The 23,916-nt window shown below is 35.5% G+C and overlaps 2 protein-coding genes across 6 annotated transcripts in view; both read right to left on the reverse strand.

The window, feature by feature from the left end:
- MSS51 (MSS51 mitochondrial translational activator) overlaps positions 1-6,782 on the reverse strand; it is a 14,846-nt gene extending 8,064 nt beyond the window's left edge. Inside the window, exon 1 of the mRNA XM_010852292.1 lies at positions 4,314-6,782. The gene's annotated coding sequence lies outside the window, so the exon portion shown is untranslated. The remainder of the gene's footprint in view (positions 1-4,313) is intronic.
- A 147-nt stretch (positions 6,783-6,929) lies between these two features.
- Positions 6,930-23,916, reverse strand: part of PPP3CB (protein phosphatase 3, catalytic subunit, beta isozyme) — a 48,318-nt gene continuing 31,331 nt past the window's right edge. The window contains exons 10-15 of one of the 5 annotated variants that reach the window (XM_010852287.1): positions 23,026-23,103; positions 17,761-17,787; positions 15,621-15,702; positions 14,785-14,882; positions 9,945-9,974; positions 6,930-8,542 (exon numbers count right to left, since the gene is read on the reverse strand). In XM_010852287.1, coding sequence (XP_010850589.1) covers positions 8,364-8,542; positions 9,945-9,974; positions 14,785-14,882; positions 15,621-15,702; positions 17,761-17,787; positions 23,026-23,103 — 494 coding nt within the window. In that variant the 3' untranslated portion in view covers positions 6,930-8,363. Of the gene's footprint in view, positions 8,543-9,944; positions 9,975-14,784; positions 14,883-15,620; positions 15,706-17,760; positions 17,788-23,025; positions 23,104-23,916 lie in introns of all 5 variants that reach the window. The other 4 variants (XM_010852288.1, XM_010852289.1, XM_010852291.1 and 1 more) reach the window with 4 other exon arrangements.

Below are 23,916 nucleotides of genomic sequence, written 5' to 3' on the forward strand. Positions count from 1 at the left end.
TGGGCTCCAAAATCACTGCAGATGGTGACTGCAGCCATGGAATTAAAAGACGCTTACTCCTTGGAAGGAAAGTTATGACCAACCGAGATAACATATTGAAAAGCAGAGACATTACTTTGCCAACAAAGGTTCGTCTAGTCAAGGCTATGGTTTTTCCTGTGGTCATGTATGGATGTGAGAGTTGGACCGTGAAGAAAGCTGAAGGCCGAAGAATTGATGCTTTTGAACTGTGGTGTTGGAGAAGACTCTTGAGAGTCCCTTGGACTGCAAGGAGATCCAACCAGTTCATTCTGAAGGAGCTCAGCCCTGGGATTTCTTTGGAAGGAATGATGCTAAAGCTGAAACTCCAGTACTTTGGCCACCTCATGCGAAGAGTTAACTCATTGGAAAAGACTCTGATGCTGGGAGGGATTGGGGGCAAGAGGAGAAGGGGACGACAGAGGAGGAGATGGCTGGATGGCATCACTGATTCGATGGACGTGAGTCTCAGTGAACTCCGGGAGTTGGCGATGGACAGGGATGCCTGGCGTGCTGTGATTCATGGAGTGGCAAAGAGTCGGACATGACTGAGCGACTGATCTGATCTGATATGTAGTATTAGGAAAATCTCCTAAAGAGATGAGTTCTGAAGTATAACTAGGCCCACATTCACCAACTACCTAGCAAGAACTCTGTGATGTCCTCCTTTCCTGGCCTGTCTTCTATTCCTTTTACAAGGACTGAGGAAATCAAAGAGACTATATTGGAAAAAATTAAAACACCCATTCATTCAATAAATACTTACTGATAAACAGATGAAATCATTCACAAAATACCATAACAGAAACAAATGTGAAAAAAAATATACAGGACATTTAAATGTCTTATAGAAGGGATAGATGTAAACCATAACAAAAGGCAGTATATAAATCTTACAAGAAAAATTAAACTAAAAGCACTAATGGGAGATCAGAAGAGAGTCTCTTCAGTTGGTAAGCTGCAGGCAGATTTTATGAAGCAGGTAGCAGCTGGAATAGACCATTAAGTATGGTGATGTTTTGAATATACAAATACAGGGAAAGAGGAATTCTAAGCACAGAGAAGAGTATGAGCACAACAAATGTAGATGGGAAAATCCTGGGAACTAAGGAACTAGAATGGTTTGAGTTTAAGTGTAAAGATCTAACTGTAAGAGATAAAACTATAAAATCTTAGAAGAACACAGGAGAAAAGTTTCATGATATTGGATTTGGCAATTGAATATGACACAAAAAGCACACACAATAAAATAAAAAAGATAACTTGGACTGCATCAAAATTTTAAACCTTTTGTGCATCAAAGGACAGAGTGAAATGACAACCCACAGAATGGGAAAGAATATTTGTAAAGCACGTATCTGATGAGAGATTAATATCCTGAATATGTGAAGAACTTCTAAAACTCAACAAATGGCTCAATTAAAACTGGGCAAAAGTCTTGAATAGTTCTCCAAAGAAAATATACAAATTGCCAATAAGCATATGATGCTAAACATCACTAATCAAAGGCTAATCAAAACCGTGAGACACCACTTCACTCCAACTAGGATGGCCATTATCGAAATACTAGAAATTAACAAAAGTGTTGGTGAGGATATGGAAAAACTAGAACCTTCCTCAACTGATTGTAGAAGGACAAAATGGTGCAGCTGCTTTGCAAAACAGTATGGCAGCTCTGCAAAAAGTTAAATATAGAATTACCATATGACTCAGCAATTTCACTCCTAGGTATATACTCAAAATAACTGAATACATGCACACAAACAAATGCCTATACACAAATGTCCATAGCAGCACTATTCACAACAGTCAAAAGGTAGAAACAAACTAAAGGTCACCAAAAGATGGATGAATAAACAAACTGGGAGACACATACATACACACATACACATGCTGCTGCTGCTGCTGCTGCTAAGTCGCTTCAGTCGTGTCCGACTCTGTGCGACCCCATAGACGGCAGCCCACCAGGCTCCCCCGTCCCTGGGATTCTCCAGGCAAGAACACTGGAGTGGGTTGCCATTTCCTTCTCCAATGCGTGAAAGTGAAGTCACTCAGTCGTGTCCGACTCTCAGCGACCCCATGGACTGCAGCCCACCAGGCTCCTCTGTCCATGGGATTTTCCAGGCAGGAGTACTGGAGTGGGGTGCCATCGCCTTCTCCGCACACATACACATACATACATATAAATTCAGCCATTAAAAGAAACGAATACTGATACATGCTACAATGTGGATAAATTATGCTAAGTGAAAGAAGCCAGACATAAAACAACACATTATATGATTCCAATTTTATGAAGTATCAAGAATAGGTAAATCCAAAGACAGCAGATCCATGGTTCCAAGGGCTGGGTTAAAGGAGGAATGAGGAATAACTGCTTGGTTATGGGTGTTTTGGGGGGGAGTGACGAAAATGTTTTAGAACTAGATAGAGGTGATGGTCGCACAATAATGTGAATGTACTAAATGTCACTTAATTGCTCATTTTAAAAGGATTATTTTGTTATGTGAATTTTACCTCAATTAAAAAAAAAAAGAAAAGTATCTATAAGAGCTCTTGAAGCTAAAAAGTTGTTTTGCTCCCCAGATAAAAATGCCTGTAGGTACAGGGAAATGACAGGATATGACAATGCCGACAGTGGCTGGTTTTACTACGAATGAGTTAACTATTAAAGTTCAAATCAAGAATTGTGTTCTGCTCCAAAAATGGTCTAACACTGAATCGTTCCAGACCTGATCTGTTGGAGAGAATGCTCATTCAGCTGAGATGTAGGTGGCAGAACAATCAAACAAAAACCCTCCCCTAATCATCCAGCTAACACACATCACTTTACAACATGACTGTTGTAAACCACTGTTCCCAGGCTAATGGAAGAACTAATTTGATTTCCTTTGTACTTTCTTTCTCTTCATCCTTTCATTCTACCCTTGTATTCTTTCCCCTCATTGCATAAATGAAGGAACAGTTTCAAAGTCCACAAAACAGAAATAACTAAGCTCATCTGTATATCATACCTCCTATATTCCCACCAATAAAGAAAAAATTAGACCTAAAGATAGTACATTATTTTAGGATTCAAGAGTCATCTCTCTCTACTAAAGGGTGGATGGAATTGCCCTCATGCCTTAGGATCCCATTTCCAAAAACTGACCTGGCTTTTCCCTCCAATTTTAATCACCAAGCATTTGCTTCACTGGGATTCTTCTGAATCCCAGAATCACTACAATTCTAGAATAAGTATTTATATGCTCTCTCTACTTAGCCCCCTCTGGCAAGACATCACTTTCTTAAACCTTGAAAGAATGGACTTTTCTTTATAGATATGGAGGAAAAGTATTTTTGAGAGAAATCAAGTCTTAATTCCATAAGTAGTATCTTTCTGATATTCAACCAAAGGCCTTTATTCTGCAATAGAAGCCAAATAAGACCAAAAGGTGCTTATCTGCCTTTCCAAAGAGAGGTCCTTCCTCCAATGGAAGATTAAGTCCAAAGGAAGACTGTTTGAACACGCTAGAAGTCAAGGGATCACAGAGTTTGGGGAAGTATGGTGTTGGTGAAATCTTTGACGTCATACTTGCCTCTGTGTCTGGAGTGGGTTCCTGATACAAATGGACTAATTTTCTGAACGGAAGGTAAGAAGGTGGGAATGAGGAGCCAGATCTTTGCATTTGCATCTGTATATATCATCAGGCTCATGTCTGAGTTTGTATACCCAGATTCCCTGGTCCTAACTTTCCTGCAATGAGATCCAGGATCCTTCAAGTTTGTGGGTGGGGTTGGGGGCTGACCTGAGAGAAACAAAGGCAGTGACTTGAGCTCTAATTTATTCTCAGTATATAGAGAGAACACCAACACCAAGCACTGGAGAAGAGACATGAATTCGATGGCCTACAAAAACTTATTTCTCATCTCTAAATTTCCTAAAATATTACCTAGCCTATTCCCACACCTAGGTTTCCCATCGTCCCTGCTCCTTACCACCAACAGACTCAAATTTCACCAAATCATACTCATCTTTTCACCATCTCCAGACCGGTGAGACTTATCTAATTTTCTCTAATTCACCAGCAAACAAAAAATGTCTTTAGGGAGGTAAGGAAGAGAAGGGTAAGTAAAGCTAGTCACTGGGGATCCTCAAAAGGGGTTGGGAAAAGAAAAAGGAGAAATACATTAGGAACATTGCTATTATGACCACATTTAGCTGCCTAATCAGTGATTAACACTCCCTTGGGTGATAAATTCTTTACTTAACTATAAACTAAGCAAGCAGAGGAGTTGATGGAAAAGTAACTTACCCTGCTAAGCCCTCAGCTTCCTTCCTTCTCTTTCTTCCAAGTGAAGTAAATGCTTGATCTCCTCAGATCCAGGTTGTGGCTGATTTGCAGCTGTCCCTTCATATCACTTTCATTTGCAAACTGCTGAAATGCTGGGTCTCTGTGATTAGGTGTGCCCTGCCAACCAGACAGACAACACTGAATTCTTCCTAACGAGGCAAGCAACGGCCTGGCCCCCTGCCCATGGACTACTCTCTTTCTGACCTTCCTTCTCTGCCAAGAAGGCTCAGAACTCTGTCAACACTCCCAAGCCCACCAAAGGCCAAGAAGGCTGAGGAAAGGTGAAGCCTACTGCTTCCTGGGCCTCTCTTATTAAGGCAACATTTCTGTTCCCAGTCCAGACGTCAAGAATAAGCCCCAGGGTTAGTTCAGAAGTCAGTATTTGATACACATTAGCACAGAGAAACAGGAACTCCTACAGTTCTAAGATGTCAATCTAGACCTAGGATGGGTTCTCCCAAGCCCAGAGTCCTTTTTAGCATAACAAACACTGCTCTAACTTAACTTGACAACTTAAGTACAAATATAATGCCCAGAAAAGAAGAATAGAAATAGTCATTCAATGGTAAACAAAGGGAAATCAGTTGTAGGAGAAACATCCAGAATTAATTTGTAAAATTCAATTTCCCTGAAAAGACAGCAAGGCACTTTCTGAGGAGATGTCATCAGGGTATTCCACCTGTTTATTTTAAAAGAGGAATAGTGACTTTCCTCATGGTCTAGTGGTTAAGACTCTGAGCTGCCACTGCAGGGGACGTGGGTTGGACCCACAGAATGTGGCCAAAAAAAAAAAAAAAAGGAATAAAACTTTCTGGGATATTAATGTAAGCAAGAGCAATATATTAATGACTAAAAACACACTATTTCTAGGAACAGAAAAAAAATAGAAAACAATCAACTCAAATACCTCATTCCTTCCTGTAATGGATGCTGATCCAGAGAATTTTTAATTCCACATTCCTAGCTCCTTGTCACTTAGAGCTATTAAGCACTAGAACCTATCAGAAGTTGCTAGTGCATGGTTCTGTATGACTCTAAGACCTGACTTTGCTCACATCTGGCCCCAGCTATGTCACTTACCTGCTTCTGTGAACATCATCAAACTAGGGAACAGAACCACTTGCAGTGAGGTCCTGGACCGTGGCAAATAAATCTACATATGAACAGATGCAGAGAGTGGATTCCAAGGAAACCTCAAACTGCAGAAGCACAAACTACAAGCAGGGAAGGTGGAAGAAAAGTGTTAAGGATGCCAAAAAAAAAAAAAAAACCATTACATAACATTATGTAGAATAGCTGTGGAAAAGGAAAATCAGTTGCAATAGGCAAAAATCCTGAATAAAATAAGGATAATTCATTTTAAGCAAAGATTTCAGGCCAATTTCAAATTTAATTGGTAGAGCATTTAAAGGTTTTGAGGTTTGTTAATGGCTAAACTGCAAAAGGTCACAGAAGTCAGATAGTCTTTTCTAACTCAGAATGTCATCTTTGAATGTAAAGCAAGATGATATATAGGAAAAATTTGATATTGAATAGTAATTTTACCAACATTACTACTATTCTGGTAGATATTTAAATTTATAATTTAGGAAGATCTGAACTTTTCACAACTTGCATTCATCATCAGTTATGTTTTAAAAAAACTTTTAAAATATTTCTATAGTTCATTGTGAAACTAAAAGACAGACTAGAAAGAGCTTCCTATTCAACAAATAGGAAAGGATCTATGAGACACTGGGTGATAATACTCTACCACTCTTCATGTATACCCCTTTTTCTGAATTCCATTCTTTCCTCTTATTTTCTTCTTTTTAATTTTTACCATTAACCCTAATTCTTCTGCTTTGCTAATGATGCTTCATATTTACCTATGCTTCCATAAATATTATATAACCCTAGTGATGGACCTAAGGACTAAAGAAGTTAATACTACTTGATAGATCAGTTAAGCTCTTAATTTAGAAATGCTATTACAGTAAGAAGCTGTAATGATTAACAATTTGAGCTCTCTTTGCTACCAAAAATTAGGCAAGTATAAATATTTCAATTTAATGTTTCATAATGTATCATAATGTTGAAAACTGTAATTAAACTTCCTATACAGTTATATTATAAAATGTTGAACAAAATGCAAATTTCCCTCAATTTGCAAAGTTCTATACTTATTTTGATTGTGACAAAGAAGAAAGGAGTATAATGGCAGTATCGTTTTTTTCTTATTGTTAAAACATCTAATATATTCCAAATAGTACTGTAACAAAATTATAGACAATGTTTTCTTTCAATTAAAAGTTAACTGAAACACTGATTTTAAATAATAGATTTAGGCCTATAATAGGCATCCAGAGTCTCCTAGTGCTCAGTTACTAGTACTCATATAAAACAAGTGCAGTCAAAGTTTTTTTAAAAAAAGAGCAAAATTTATGAAGACAAGAATTTAATTAATCAAATTAGCATTAACTATCCAGGAGATAATTTTCTCTTAAGGATATATCCCAATTCTATTAACTGGATTTTCTGATTTGCAGGAGAAGGTCAAATCAGACTATATCTTCCAAATAAAACCCAACACAGAGATAGGAGCAGCGGCCCATGCATGGAATTTATTGTGTGCTACTGTTTATAAAATACTCGAATAGTCCTGCACATGCATAATATTTCCAACTTAGACAGGAGACCATACAGGGTGCACTTTCTGGCAAACAAACAATAGATGGTTCCGCTGCCTGGAGCTCTGAGTTGTATTCCAGGGCATGAGGGAAGCAAGCCACCAAAGTAAAGGTAAATACCAAACTGCAGTGGCAGTCAATACAGGTCAGTAATTGTGTAAAATTAGCACATGGTTCCATTTAGTTTACCCAAGCAGTACTGTAACTATCAAAAGAAAATGTTCAACATGCAGTCTTGACTCTTATGCTTCCACTAACATCTGAATGACTGAACAGAACCATTGCTTCTATGCTGCACTGTGTAATCAAAACACTTCCAGAACATTTTAAAATTTCCTTTGCATCAAAACATAAAATGATAGAAAGCCAGCAGTAAATCACCCTGGTGGCTGTATAAGCAACTTGAGTACTCACAATAAACTAAAATTTCTCATAACATCTAAGTAACCTATACATGTCGTACCTGTACATCATAGGTCTATATATTAAATATCTGCAAAATTAAAACATGCATACACAAAATACGTCAAGTTTTACAGACATGATTTGAATTAAAATTACTTTGACAATGTACAAACTTCTTTTTAAAGTACCTTAAATGAGTAATTCTGTAATTCTTCATAATTCTGAAATTTAGAGATTTTCTTCTTAAATCTGTGGGGTTTAAATCTCAAAAGATCTGGGCAAGAAAGATTCTAAATTAGTTTTTAGATTTGTGTTCAAGTAAGAGAGTCTGCCTAGAAACAGGTTATGCATTCATAATTGAAAAAACCAAGACTATATTACAGAATTAGCCACATTTAAGAACTATAGACCTGAGGTCAGCATTTTATTTAAATGCCAACTGGGTTTCTCAGCATTTTGCCCATAATTCAAAATACAGCTTAGTAACCTCGGAAATGTATTTTAAGACCATGCTAATTCATCCTTTAAAGACATTTCATGGAAAAAAAAAAAGTCCACATTAGCTCTTAGGATTGTATTTGAAGTAATGGTTGAAAAACAAAATCTAATTCTACTGAGGGGAAAAAGAAATCTCATTTGTAAACGTAAATGTGTGAACCACAAGCATAAATGGAGGTGTAGTCGCCCTCCACTGGAAATTGCCCCAAGCCCCTTGCTCACTGCTCTCCACCTTGGCAGCGATGACCCAATCTTATCAGTTAGCACATGTCCCAGGGCCCTCAAGCCTCCATCCAGGAAGGGGGCTGGGGTCTCAAAAGCACAATGGTTTCTCCAGAGGGACTGTGACATTTACAGTCAGCTTGGCCGACCCCTCCAGTTCCTCGGGTGATCTGTCCATTTGGGGCCCGAGATGTGAGAGTCCCTGGGAAGCCGTGGGTCACTGGGCACCATGGTTGCCAGTCCCGTGGTTCTCAGTGGCATGTGCGGTGTTCAGAGAATTGAAACCATCTTGCTGTACAGCATCTTTCCGGGGTGGCATTCTCTCATTGATCCTATCCAAACCCTTTGCCTCTTCAAAACTGCAGATTCTATGTGGTGGAGAGAATCCTCGTATTGCTTAACAAAATGCAAATTTGATAAGTCAGTAATTGAAAACATTTCTGAGATTTCAAAAACATAATTAATGATTTTTAAGAAGAAAGAAATTAGTTGTACATAGCAACATTTAAACTGTACTGTAACTGAAGCCTATCCCCATTCCAGATTTCCCCTTAAAATATGAAACATTTAAACCTAAATATAAACATGATAGCTTCATAGATGGCAAGTGTTAGCATAGCCTTAAAAAAACAAGACACAAAAATAGCCCTCTCCTGACCCTGAGATCAGGCAATGGTCTCAGGGTCTCAACCTGACTCCTACTTCATCAATTATCTCCTACCTCAGGCTCTAAAATCAACAGTGGCTATCACAGTAAGACAGCAACAAGAGTAGGGGCAAGTGAGGAGGCTAAACGAATTAATCCTTCACATACAAATCTGTACCAAGAACATGGGAGTAGAAAAGAAATAAAGCTAAAATTTAGCAATTAGAACTACCTTGGAGGACAAGGTATCATCACTCCATCACCACCAATATGAAATGAAAAAGGTGGGAAATGCCTCCAGGAGGTAGATCTGTGTTTGTAGGTAACAAAAAGTATTTAGAGTTCCATATTTAGGAGATGCTTTCCCTAATTCACTAGCTATTCATTGCCTATTTTTTGGAAACCTAAATCAAAACAGACAGCAATCCTCCTTCAACTGGTATGGTTTCTTATTCACTTCATCTGGAGTGATGTATCCTCTATTATTAAAATGTGCATAGAAAAGATTTCCATACTATTGATTATGATCTAGTTGCTTCAATATGCAATCCCTGAGACTCAAAAGTCTGTGCATGTGAACCAAATAAATGGTTGGGGCAGCAAAGCTTTCAGCAACGTGTAATACCAAGTCAATACAGGATACACATGAATATACTATTACCAGCAAACAACAGCCCAAACTGCAGCACAAAATCATAGTGACAGCTCCTGCACTCTCAAGGGAATTACTGAAAATGACTTCATCACTTTTTTATCACGAGAATACCAAACCTGTATCTATAGAGGATTTCACTCAAGAATATAAAAATGTGAGTAGCAAAGAATCATGCAAAATATGGAACAGGTCTTTATTTGCAACTATAAATGCTATAATATTATAGCATAACATGCTGTACTCTAAAGAATTCTGAAACATTAAATGCTGGTCTCATTACTATACTAGAAAAGGGAAAAAACCAAATTGTCACTATGGATATCAGTCCTTGTGATTTTAAAAAAAAGGAAGAAGAAGATATGACTGTTAAACTTGAGTCAGTGAGTATGATTCATCTTGGGCTGTGCAAGCTAGAAGTAAGACACACCCATAGGACATTCTCTGATGCCCACCCACACACCACAGATCTCTGCCCAGCGCAAGGACTCTGATCGTACCTTTTTCAGCCTCAATAGCCTCAACTGTGGCTGTACAGAAGTGAGCAGAGGCATGCAAAATGAATGAGAGAGATGAGAAGGGTCATATTGTACAGCAGAAAAGGCAATGATCACTTAAAAAATATAACAGTACCCCATACTACATCATCATTTACAATTTAACATATATAGTACCCATATTAGAGAACCCCATCCAATCCCCCAATTCCTGACACAGCACAGTTTACACACAGCACTAAGACACCATCGCTCAATGCACAGAACACATAGACCTATTATAAACACAGACACCTCAGCATCCATGCAAATGCTAGTATTAAAATTATCCATCTTGAATTCAGTATTTTGATGGCCTTAGAATTTTTCAATATGTTTATTAAATCACATCCATAACAATTGCAAGGAAATCTCTAGGATGAAATTATGAAATTCTCTAGGGTGAAACCAAGATAGTAGAATTGTAGCAGAGCAAATAGAAGGAAATTCTTTTCTTTCATTTCTAACTGAAATAATACTTATCACCAGTTGGTTCCCTAAGATGTAAACTAGAAGGAGTTTAGCAATGCTTTTCCTGTCACTTCTAATTCATAGAGAGAAGCAAAAGCTGCAGAAGTTGCTATGTTCAGAGGACAATGAAATAAAATTTGTGGGCAGTAAACTTGGTAAGTTACACCAACTAGAACAATTTTGTAGTCCTATCCTTTATGGGTAATCTAAAAGGACTCCGCTCATCTACTAGGATTTTCCTTTCTATTCTAACACTGGTGTTCCAAATATCTAAAGATATTAACATAATAGCCTTAAAAAAAATCCATATATGTTCAGTGTATCATGAACCCAAATCTGCCTCAGATAATAAGAGCCTGCATTCTTAAGTGAAGATAAAAAGGCTACTGAGCATCTATCTTTTCAAGCCCATCTACCAACTACAGAGGAATCAAGAGATAGAACTGAGGTCTTTCAGGCAATTAAATCCTAATCATTTCATGATATGGACATACATATAAGTCATATAAACAAAAAATGCATTCCTGATATAGCCTATCTCTGGCCTATTTAGAGAATTTCAACATATTTAGTCATATATTTTTTGTAGGCAAAGATTCTTTGGGCTCAATTCTGGGTTCAAACTGTATGAAGCACTCACATTGAAGACCAGGACCAAAAACTGCAGAAGACAATATTGTCTGATAATATTGCCAAGTCTTAATTCTTCACTTTACCCAAAGTATACAAACTCAGAATATTTAACAATAACGTCCATCCCTTCTACTTTGCTTCTTCTACAAGAAGGTCAATTAGAACAATTATTCCTAAAATGACCTTTTAGCAGTATACATGATTTAAAAATGATAAATTTTATCCAAAGCAGTTATTAATATGAAAGGACACTGATAAATCTAAGGAATTAAAGAAGGCTAAATTAGATAAGTTTGTAGATCTCAATCAGATAGTAAATTGGGGACTCCCCAAAAGAAATATGAACACTGAGTAAAGGAAGAATTTTTCTTAACTGTTAAATCATATTACAAATTAAAGCAGATATACTTAACTGTATACCTACTGTACACATCATCACTTAAAAAATCTAGCCTTGTATGCTTGTAAAATACTCTTATAATTTGTCCACACGGAAAACTGGTATAAGTGACCCACCTCTACTGGATCATCCCTGGAATTCCTATTCTTCAAAACATGGACTATTTTCTTTATAATTTACAAATTAATTGGGAAAATAAGATGCCTACCAGAATGTATGCTTTAAAGAGCTTGTGGTAACAGAAATGACTTTACATGAAATATTTCATAATTTCTATTATATACAGTAATAAATTTAAAAACTGATATTACTATAAGAATTGGTATCTATTTGGGTATATCAATAGTTTAAAAAGTCTGTTAAAATTTTTTCAAATTATAAAATTTGACAATATACTTTTGTGGGCTTTTAATTTTATATGTAAAAGCATTTTCTAGGTCAATTTATATTCTTTGCTCTTTCCCAAGGCCTCTAAATGCTTCTAAATCCTTCTCAGAACACAAAATATACATCACACTCAAAACTGCACACCATGTCAAGCTTGAATGCTTAGAATTCAAAGATCATTTGAAGCTTACACATTAAGCTGGAAAGAAAGAAATCTGATAATTTAAAAAGTCAATCTGAAAAGCACTAATTTTCCTCAATTTTTTTCAATTTTACAGGGCATCTTGACATGGCCTTAGTAAGTTTGGATACAATGCTATTTCAAACTGTGTTCCTCAGTACTACACAGAGTAAGTGATCAAGAGGAAATGACCTTACTATAACATAGATGGTCACATATTTTCTCATATAGTTCCTAGTGAAGGCAGCATTAGGCTAGCTCCCAAACTCCCAGAAGAAAATCAACATAAAATATGATTAACAAATCCTACTCCGATAGTTAGGCAGTCTGTAAAACACTTGAAAAATACTATAAATTAACTGTAATGTTATTGATAAGACAATTTCAATTTTCTGACAACAGGAAAGAGGTCTCAGAATTTTAAAACTTTCTTCTTGCAATACTTAGCTCTCCATTATTCACATAAGGGGTCATCATGTCTATTAAAAATTTTAAATGTTACATAAATTTATAAAAATCACACAGGCGATATGAGTTTTGTTGTTTCAAAATGGGTCTACTCATGCTAGAGAAATTACTTCAATCAAATACTTAAACCACACTATCAAGATCCATTGCTGGCAGAGCTGTAGAGCTATCTAGTCTCCTAAACTAGACCCCTTAAGCTCAGCACTATCCAGTAACTCACTCCATGCCAGGAATAGACAGTCTCTCAGTAAAGCCGTCTTTCAATCCTTCCCTGCAGTTGGGGGTGATTTCAAAGTTGGAAGACTGAGCTTCAGGCTGCATGCAAATTACGATGAACAGAAGTGCTGAGCTATCAGCAAAGCTTGTAATTAGCAGGTGCCAATTACGAAATCTGAAAGGTTTGTTGTGGATACAACATAAAAGTAATATTATACCCAAGGATAACTGAGAGATGACTGTAGTTTAGATTTAAGTATGAGACCCTTCTGGGTTTTTTTTTTCCCTTTTCTGAATAAACAGGAAGAAGTGTAGAACAATTTTCAAGCTATTGAAATTCATCCTTTTCTATTACTAGATTTATTGAATGTTTAAGATCTTAATTTGTTTTAATGAAATTCTTTTCAGCTAATTTTCCTAATGCTTACAACATAATAAGAAAAATGAAAGGCAAGAAATATAAAGAGAATCAAAGTACATTTTTTTAAATAAAAAAAAGAAACCTTGTTCAAAATGAAAATTTGAAGTTATAATTTCAAAACATACTTGTATATCTCACATATACCAGTGGTGGTAGCAGACAACACAATAACATATAAATAGAACATGTATAGGCTACAAGTAGAAATTATTTGTCTACAGAAAAAAATTCTTTTTATTTATTTATTTAAGCATTTATTATGAGACTAAGTGAAATGAAATTACGAGAAGTCAATCTAATTAAATTTATTGAAAAATGAAAATTAAAACTTTCCTGTTTTTTTGCCTTAAAAAATTGACTAACTACGATACCAAAAAGATACTGTCAATCATGACTAAGGAAAACATCAGATCTGTTGCTTCTTGTCTTAATACAACAATGACCCTTGGAGGGCTGTGGTTACAATAAAACATAAAGTAAGGCTTTACATATCACATTTTCTGCTTTCCAACCAAAAAGGAAAGAAATCTAGACTTGGAGTTACTGTGTATAGACTATAACATTCATATCACTTTCTTCTATTTAATCTGTAATGGGCTTTCAGAAAGTCAACTCAGTATTTACACAAATATTTACGCCAAAAAAACTTGTTTTCTTAGTATAAAATATTCAATGAGCCAGATTACAGGAATGCTTTACGTATAATTCTTTTTATTTTCATGCAAAATAAAGGCACACTTAATAACACCCTTTCAATTTTGACTTACAAGATTTAAATTCAACCCCTTATAACAATGACTTAATATCTAATGTTACATTCATGTTTAGAATGCACAAAGCACAGCAACAAATGCAGCAAACCTTAAAACAAGGCGCTACAAAGTTGCCTCTACATCAAGACAGATAAAGTGCCTGATAGAGTAATTTAATTTAACATACTTTTACAGACATACAGCTAACCTAAAGAAAGACAGACAGATTTAGGAAAGCAGCTACATCTGCAGAGGAAGGAAACAGCATGTTACAGACAGTCAATTATACATAGAACATTTGACAAACACCACAGAAAACAAACTTTGGCATCATTTCCCAGGGTACAAAACCTTGCACAAATGTTTTGGCAAGTGAAGTGCATAAGTAATGTTCTGGGGCTCAGGCAGATTGTTAATTCTAAAATTAACATCTGAAAATATAAGCATAGTCTAATACAATTACATAAATTAAAAAGATAAAAAATAAGAAACTTGGAATTACATTTCCATTTTAAGTAATATGAATATCCTGATTCACATTCTGAAACTGAGGCTTTAAAAGGAAAAGGGTGCATTAGACAAACGAATAAATATTTTAGACATTATGATATGAGTTACTCCCATATCATTTCATGAAAAGCTGAGAGACTAATCATTATTTTCAATTGAAAAGAATACTGATTCTATCAATTTTCTGCCCTGGTCAGGTTCTTAATCAGATATTACCTATCATACAGTATTCTGTTTGTGTCAGCTGCTGAGACAAGAACTAAAAAGCAGAAAGAATTCCCTGCATGCATTATGTGTATTGTTAGCAAAAGAGTGAGGTGTGCCCCAGTCCATCTGAGGCACAGCAAGTTGCATAACATCATTACCACTTTGCAGGGTCTGCCGTCCTCCAGCCAACACTCCACTAGGCAACATCCCTGTGGGAGTCAGGCCCTTGAGTGTCAGCACACTTTCACTCTCCTCCCTACAGCAGAGAGATATAACAAAGATCAGAGACTTCCAACGAGTTCCTAGTTAAAAAGAGGGAATGGGGCCCAGATGAAGGCCATGCATATAACTCATGACATTTGCTGCTACTACCATATTTTCCTCAATTCCAAGATACACGTTTTTCCACATTCTAAATGTTTCAGATATGAGGGTATGATGTACAACTGAGACATTTATTGTTTCTCCTGAAAAGTTTATTATATGAGATTCATCAGCAACAGGTATCATAAAATTGAAAAAATATGGGATTTCATATGCTTTAAAGATAAAATGTCTGATATAAGCAGTTTTGCAAACAACTTTTTAAGGACTGACTCATTCGCATGCACTCTTAAACCTGGTCTTCCTGAATTAACCCCAGGAAGACAATTTGGGGCTCCAGCATAAAGGAGTTCCTTTATAGATAAGCAAGTTCATCAGGATCACTCTAAAAAGTGCCCCTGCCTTATTCTGCACTAATCTTCAAGGTACAGATCTACTACTTTCATCACAGAAGGATAAGAGATACCAAAGGTGAGAAATAACAATCAAGGGGTCAAAAATGCTAATTTCAAAGAGATTTGTGTTACCATTTGCAACACATAAATATACAACTTCTTTACAGAAAGACTGCTACTATATTGTTTTTAGATATCAAACAGGACACTGTGTGTAGTAAAGCACAATAAAAGTGATTTCTGCAAAACAAATCAGTGGAAAAATGTATCATTACCTGAGAACAGAGAAGACCCTTGCCATCTTGCCAATTGCTCGAATTTTGTTTCTTATGATTTCTTTCCGGGCTGCAGCTGAACCTACTTTCAATGGAATAAATAGAAAGAAAGACTCAAGTTTAGGGCATCCATACTTATATCATCTTATCAGCCTGTTTCACGGTCATCTGAAACAACACCAAGCCCCCTAGCACCAGCTCACATGGAGACTAGATGAACTCATGCCAAAAAGCTTCCCCTTCAATGTTTAGCTCACCACTGGTCTAATATTGGGATCTGATACAGATACAAATGAAAAGTAATCCACAACTTTGACTCTCACACTACTAATGAGTAAAAGAGCGATGGAAAAGAAACTAGAGTCCAACCTATACCACAAACCAGAGGACAAAAAAATGGTAACATTCCTACAGTCTGTCCAACTTTCATGAGAGCCTACAGCATGCAGACTAACAGACTAGAATTGGTAACAGCCTACAGCCTTCTGCTTGGTTAACATAAAAGCCTTTGACATGCAGGCTCGAAATATGCCATTATACTACGACAAAAGAAGCTCCCTTGCTCAAATTTGGTCAGAAAATGTGATATGAAGTGACTACTGGGCAGGTGACCCAGAACTAAGGACCATACCCACATTTCAACAATGTACATCTCAACTTCATGGACTAGAAGTCCTTTAAGGTCATGCAATTACATACAAGCTTTTACATCCCTAGGTGAGTGTGACATAAGGAGAGTGACAATGAGAAAAGATTCCCAAAAAACATGGCTAAAAAATCACTAATGCTTCATCTCCAAAGGGTTAGCTGTACTGCCTATCACTGATACAGAAGAGAATATATCAAAATAACTGAATATATGCCTGAAAAAAAGACTCAAAGGTTGTTATCTTCCTTCCCTTGGCCTCCAGAAAGAACAACAATCTCCGTCCTGTTATCTCATATATAGCAACTAGAATCACTCTGACCCAAGAGCGTGGTTCCTTAGAATTGTGCTTCAACATGATGACAACGCACATATGGAAGCACCATAGTTGAGGAGAAGGTTAAGGAAAGGCTAAGACACTAGACCAAAAGGGGCCTTAGGTATATGGAGGTCTGGACAACCACCAGTCTTTTGAGCTACAGTATCTCATTTAAAATTCAAGCAGTCCACAAGCACATATAATTAAAAACTAAGATGATGACTGGACTTTACTGTAAGTAAACAGAAAAAGAAATCCAATTTCAAAGATGAAAACAAAGGACATATTTTAGAGAAAACAGGTTGCACAACCATGTTTATGATGCTCTCAGGGTAATAGTATGAGCAATGAAGCTACAGCTTTTACAAATCGGAAATTGTGTGGGTACCATGGTATTACACAGGTATTTTTAAAATGCCAAAAAATTACTTAAAGTTTCAAAATCATAGAATATTAGAATTTGAAGAGACATTAGAGATACTGCAAAACTTAATTTCCTCATTTTATAGACAAAGAAACTAACTTTACTAAGTATCTTGTCCAAGGACATAAGGATAAATCTGATTCTCTTCAAATAAATTAATATAGATACTTTATTTTAAAATTGATGGAGTTTTTAAAATAGCTAGACTGGAGGAGAGGAGTATGGGGATAGGGGAGGATGGCTGTAAGGAGATACACTCATATTTTCAGCTTTAATTATTATATCTATAAAACTGAATGATATGTAAACTATACTTAATTTCAAATTAAAAATTCACTGGAATATAAAAACACTTTACAAATCAGGATTTTAAATCAGTCTACAAACACATCATGCATAATATTAAAGTAAATGTCCACAGTAAAATTACTTTGGGGAGTAAGACAGACAATCAAACACCCCTAGTCATGCAGGGAAGAGTACAAAACATTACAAATAAGCAAAAGAATGAAATTTTAAAACAAGAGGAATGAAAAAGAGGGAAAAATATTTCCATGCACAGAAAGACAGATATCTTGGAATATGACTTCTAAAAACATCAAATTCTAACTTAGATTAAACTTAAACTAAATTTGCACAAGGCCCAGAGGACTCTGCATAAATATACTCAATGAATACACTAACTTACATGGACATGAGAATAACTTATGAAGTCATATTTCAAAACGATGTTACTCTGTCTGGTCTGTACCTTTTTTATTGCCATATATGAGCCGTTCTTCAGATGGAGAGTCCAGAAAAAAGGAAGTGAATGATGGAGAAAAGGTGGTTGAGACAAATAAAAAGATAGAGATTTAACTTGGCAGTGGTACTGAAGAATGAATGTAGAAAGAAAGGGAGAAAAATGAAGTCCCTCATACTTGAAATTTGAAAAATGTAGTACTGTAGATCTGGCAAATAAGGAGGGATGCCACTGGGTAGAGCTCTAAAGGAAAGATTTCTTAAAAGATATGTGTTCAGAAGAAATTATGGACAGAATGACTATAATATTTGATGAAAGTAGACAAATTAGGGACAGAAAAAAACACGTGAAAACACATAAGACTGATAAAAGACTGTGCTAACAACAATCGCACATTTATATTAATACCCCTAAGGAAATGTGTCACCCATGAAAGTATGTTAAGTGAAAGGTAATGACACAAATGAGATACAAACTCATGTGGTTCTTCAAGGACACCAAATCTGCAAAATCTGTAGCATACACAGAGAAATGTAGGTAACTTTATAAACTACCTTGGTGAAAAACCTTACCCACTCCCAATAAAGAAAAGGCAAAGCCTCCCACACTCCATTGTAACAAAAAGCCTATAATTTCTTGAAATCAGAATTGTGGAACTTTTGCACATACTCAGGATCAACAGTATGTGCTATCTGTTCCCAATCCAATCTGGAAGTTTGAGGGACATCTTTTTACACAAATAGCAACAGACTGTTTCAATGTAAGTAATAGCTCTAAGAGTAGGCAGCAGAGATGTTTCATTTGAGCTTTCCATTGTAATGCTGATATACATGATTCCATTACAGGAAATGCAAAGTTTTAGCTTAGTAAAACTGTAACACATATAGGTTATCTATTTCCTTTACCAAACTTAAGACAAATATAACTGAAAGAAACAGTATTCATTCTAAATATCATAGAAATCAGTCTTCAAAAATTCCCTTAAATGATTACATAATACCTCTAAAAGGAATGCTATTGCCATATATTCCTTCAAATTTTTGCCTTCAAAAATAAACCCACAGGTATATTAAACAATACAGAATATCAAAGTCCATCACTTAAGAAGAAAGAGTCATTCCTTTGGCCAATTTCAGCCTTGAATATGCAAAAATTACTCTTTTCTTCCTCCCACTGGGAAATCTCCAATCCTATTTTTCCCCTTTCTCCATGGAAAAGCTAAACTCTTATTCTGCCTCCACAGCAATCCCCAACTCAGTAAGTTTTCTTCCTAAGTCAGGTTTCTCTGCAGGCTCAATCCACAGCATAGCTTCACTGCTGAGCAGGAAAAGGAGAAGGAGAGGACAGAAGGCACGTTATTGTGGTCAAAGGAAAGGAAAAAGATGGAGTTGAGGGGAAGAAATAAGGGAATATGAATAAGAAAGGGAAACAAATGTAGCTCCAGCAGCTCTTTTCCCAACCCACCCTAGTATCTATCCTAAACTCCCTTCCTTTCTTCCATTACTCAAGGTTCTTTCTCCTCCAAATCACTCTCGTTCCTAGACAAACTCCCAGATCCATATCCTCAAAATTTTCTTGGAGTCCCAACTCTTAATACTTGGTAGTGCAAAGGTGAAGCAATGTGAAGTAACTGCACCTGCTATGTTGGCAGTGAAGGGAGATCTATTTCTAGTATGCAAAGTTGGAACTCAGTGTATTTTCCCAGAGAAACACTGTCAAAAATGGTGCTTATGCTCAGACGCTTAGTCGTGTCTGACTCTTTGCGACCCTATGGACTGTAGCTCGCCAGGCTCCTCTGTCTATGGGATTTCCCAGGCAAGAATACTGGAGTGGGTTGCCATGCCTTCCTCCAGGGGATCTTGCAGACCCAGGGACCAAATCTGAGTCTCCTGCATTGGCAGGAGGATTCTTTACCACTAGCATCACCTGGAAAGCCCATAAATGGTGCTTCCCAATTTTTAAAATTACTTGAAGAGTGAGGAAGAATTTTGATCCTCTCTATTCCCTCCTATGGAAGAGAAGATTTTGAGAAGTTAGGTTACTTTCCTAAGATTACACAGCTAGTATAATGGTAGCACCAAGACATCTGAACCACTGATCCTTTTCACTAAACTACAGTGCCTTTTAATGATCAAATTTGATTCATCTCTGGAGTGTAAGAATGATATAACAAGTTGATAAATAAGTATAATTTTCATTGATAGAAAGAATATTGATAAGATGCATAAATTTCATTAGAAGGAATATAATAAAAATTTATATTTATTCTTGGTTGAATTCCCAAAAACAATTGTGTCTGCTGCTGCTGCTGCTGCTAAGTCACTTTGGTCGAGTCCAACTCTGTGCGACTCCATGGACGGCAGCCCACCAGGCTTCCCCATCCCTGGGATTCTCCAGGCAAGTACACTGGAGTGGGTTGCCATTTCCTTCTCCAATGCGTGAAAGTGAAAAGTGAAAGTGAAGTCAATCAGTCGTGTCAGACTCTTAGCAACCCCATGGACCGCAGCCTACCAGGCTCCTCCATCCATGGATTTTCCAGGCAAGAGTACTGGAGTGGGGTGCCACTGCCCTCTCTGACAATTGTGTCTATCTTCATATAAATCATCAATATCTAAACCAAGTACTATATTAGACTTAACAGAGCAATGTTTTCCTTTTTATTATAGAAAGAGGACTCAAGGATCACCTGTCACTACTTCTATTTAACATTATTGATTCAAATTTTTTAAAAGAAATAAAAGATTAAAATGTAGAAAATAACAGTATCAGCCTTATGCAAATGACATTTTTTAAAGCTATGGAAAACAAAATAAAAATTATCGTAGGAAGTAATTCTGCTGATCCAACTTGTTGAACATAAGATAAACCCCAAAATATATAATTATACAGTTAGAAAATACATTAAGAGAGATACCAGTTGCAACAGTAATTAGAATACAAAATAGTGAAATATTAATTTAACTTGGTAATAACAAATTTTTTCAAAGAAAAAACACATAATTTTAAATACAATAATGATATACTGAATATATTAAAAGGAATAATTATAATAAATGAATTATATAGTGTAAAAAAATTTTATCTTAGTTTAGAAAATTATACATTATTTTTAAAAAACTTTCTAGATTCAGATATAGATGGAATGTAATGCCAATTAAAACTCCTACTATGGAAAAAAAAAAACTCCTACTATGAAATGAAGAGCAGAAATCAATGAAATTCAAGCCAAGAAAATAACAGAGAAAAATCAACAAAATCAAATACTGGTTCTTTTAGAAGTAGAAATAAAAGTGATACACGTCCCCACCAACCAGGCTAAACAAAAAAATAAAGATTTTTTTGAAATTTATTTTTAGAAATAAAAAATCGGTTATAACTACTGAATCATGGATATCAAAATAATAATTAAAAATATTATGAACAATTAAAAAAAACTCTTACTAGATAGTTCACAGAATTTGATATTAACAAAAAAACTCTACTGAAAAAAAATTCATGGGATATGCACAAAAATTATTTCATTATATTATTGATCATTATATCAGTATCTGTAACACTGTGAACTAAAATCTAAACCTAGAACTAATCTTACAACAATGGTAGCAGAACAGGGAAAATAAATATTTAATTAAAACTATAAAAATGCTATAGAAAAGACAGATGATGAAATATATTAGAACTAAAAACTTTTCTACAAAACATCAGATAGAGAGAATTAAAATAAGGAGAAATAAATATTACTCATTGAAGCTTATTATCCCCCCCCCCAAAAAGAACTAACATAAGTTAATTTATTTCAGTTAACGAAACTATAAGCCAGAGTAAAAGCACTCGCTGCCTGCCACCAACAGATGGCAACAGCAGACATGTGTATATAGTCACTCTGTACTTTGAACAAACAGAATTAAAACAGTTTAAGAACTGAACCTGTTTGTAAGTAAAGATATTTCTGGAAAAAAAAAAAGAAGCAAGGGGGAGAAATTGAACTAAAAAAAAAAAAGTAAATAGCTTTATTCAGATTTTACTTGTTAAGTGGTCACCTGAGAGGAAGTTTACACAGCTGGTAAAGCAGATTTCTTCCTTAGCATCATTAGAATTCAAATAAATATAAATTAAACCAACGGTAACTTATTTCTAAGTAAAATGACCAAAACCCAATTAGGTTGGCCTGTGAAAAAATAGGTCTATGGATTCATTGCTAGAAACACTTCATATTGGTCCAATTCTTATGTAATCTGGCAGTTCACAGCTAAAATAATGAAGCTAAAATTCTTCATACTCATTAACTCTGTAATTTTCCTCAAGAAATTTATTCTAAGAAGGAAAATTAAAACTATTATATGACTATGTTTATTGCATGCTATTCATAACAAAGATAATTTAAAGCAACCCAAATGCCAAACAACATAATATTAACTACAAAGATTATGGTATAGTAATATATAAAAGTATGCAGGTGTCTCATTTTAGCACTATGTAGACCATGTTTAATACATGGGAAAATTTATATACTGATTAAAACTATGAAAAATATGCTGCAACAAAGATGTGAGGGGCAGATGGAAGGAAATAAAGAGTTTTCAGCTTATAAATTATTTATATTTTTTGTTTATCCAATTAATTAATGCAATAAATATTTAAGTTCTAAATAAAATCTTCAAAACATAAAAAGAAAAGTAATTTTGCTTCTATGTTATAGTTTATACTATAAATGTCCATTAGATACACAGGCTGGCTGTCTTACATAAGAACTAATAACCATGCATAACTTTGTTTCTATTAAAAAAAGGGCTTTCTGAATCTCCAACTAAACTAACAAGAGGTTTCTTAGAACATAACCACTCAAAATTGGGAACAGCTTATTTTGATTTTTGAAAAGAAGAAGTGACAACAACACTATGTATTCAGGTATGTTTCTGATGCACCAAGAATACAGTACCAATGCAACAAAAAGCATTTTTATCCTCCCTTCTCTAAGTAGTGTCCATATTCATGAAGAACCACATTCTTTTAGCACTTCAATTTTCTTTTCCTTCTGTTCTCTTTCAAATTTCCCCTTTCCCAAAATTCATTTTCTTCCCAGTATCAACAGAAAAAAAAAAAATCACTAAAATTATTTTAAAGTCTTAAGTAGTATCTGAAAAAAGTGACTTGTCACTTATCAAATAGTATAGCCATTTGAGAGCAATGACTATAATTTACAAGAGTATATTGAAATTGGGCAGTTAAACAATACCATTTCACAATAAAAAACAGTAAAATAAATAGTCATACCATCAAACTGGTCTTCGCCTTCAGTCATAAGTTCATCATCAGAGCAAATACTCAGAACGTTTACCAACATTTCCGTCACTATTAAAAACAAATGTTACACATTAGCTGATTATATTCAACTCTCTATATGTATACAGAGCAACCATTTATAAAAATGATCAAATGATTTATAACACAAGATTAACACATTTAGATAGTAGAAATGATGGAATTAAAAAGCTATATGGGCTTTCAAATGTAAAGAAATCAAATGGCTAACAAGCCTGAGAGAGATTCTTTATGGAGTAAGTAATCAGGTCCCTTAGAGGGAAATAAAAAAAAAAAGCAGCTCCCACAGGGATAAATACAGGGATGAATAACATCTAAACACATACATTAATTTTTCATTATGGATACAACATTAAGGAGTCAGAAAAAAACAATGGCACAGTTTCATTGTTTCAAAAAGTTTTAGCATTCAATCTTTTAAAATTTGGCTCCAGCAATTCCCCTGAAACTTAATCTTAAGACTACTAATGACTATCTAACAACTAGAACCAACGGTTCTTTTTTAGGCTTAACTCTTCTTCATCATTTTGCCTTCTCTTTTCCCTTGGTTTCCAGGATTCTACTCTTCTGGTTTTTCTACCTTTTAGACATTTTTTTCCCCTGAATCTTCTTTTTATATGTTCAATCTCTCGGTGATTCCATCCGTTCCTATATATTTTCAAGTATCACCTTTTGAGGATGATTCTGAAGTCTTTACTGCCGGTCTCTACCTCCCCTTAAATTTCTGGATTTCTTTGCTGGTTTTATTGTCAACTGTTTCACACTATCTGTATATTGTCTGTTTCCCCTACTAGAATGAAAGCTTCCTGAGTGCAAGGGGTTGTTCTGTTTACTCCTGCATCC

Source organism: Bison bison, unplaced genomic scaffold (assembly GCF_000754665.1).
Source record: "Bison bison bison isolate TAMUID 2011002044 unplaced genomic scaffold, Bison_UMD1.0 scf7180017864309, whole genome shotgun sequence".
In the NCBI taxonomy this organism is placed as follows: Eukaryota; Metazoa; Chordata; class Mammalia; order Artiodactyla; family Bovidae; genus Bison; species Bison bison.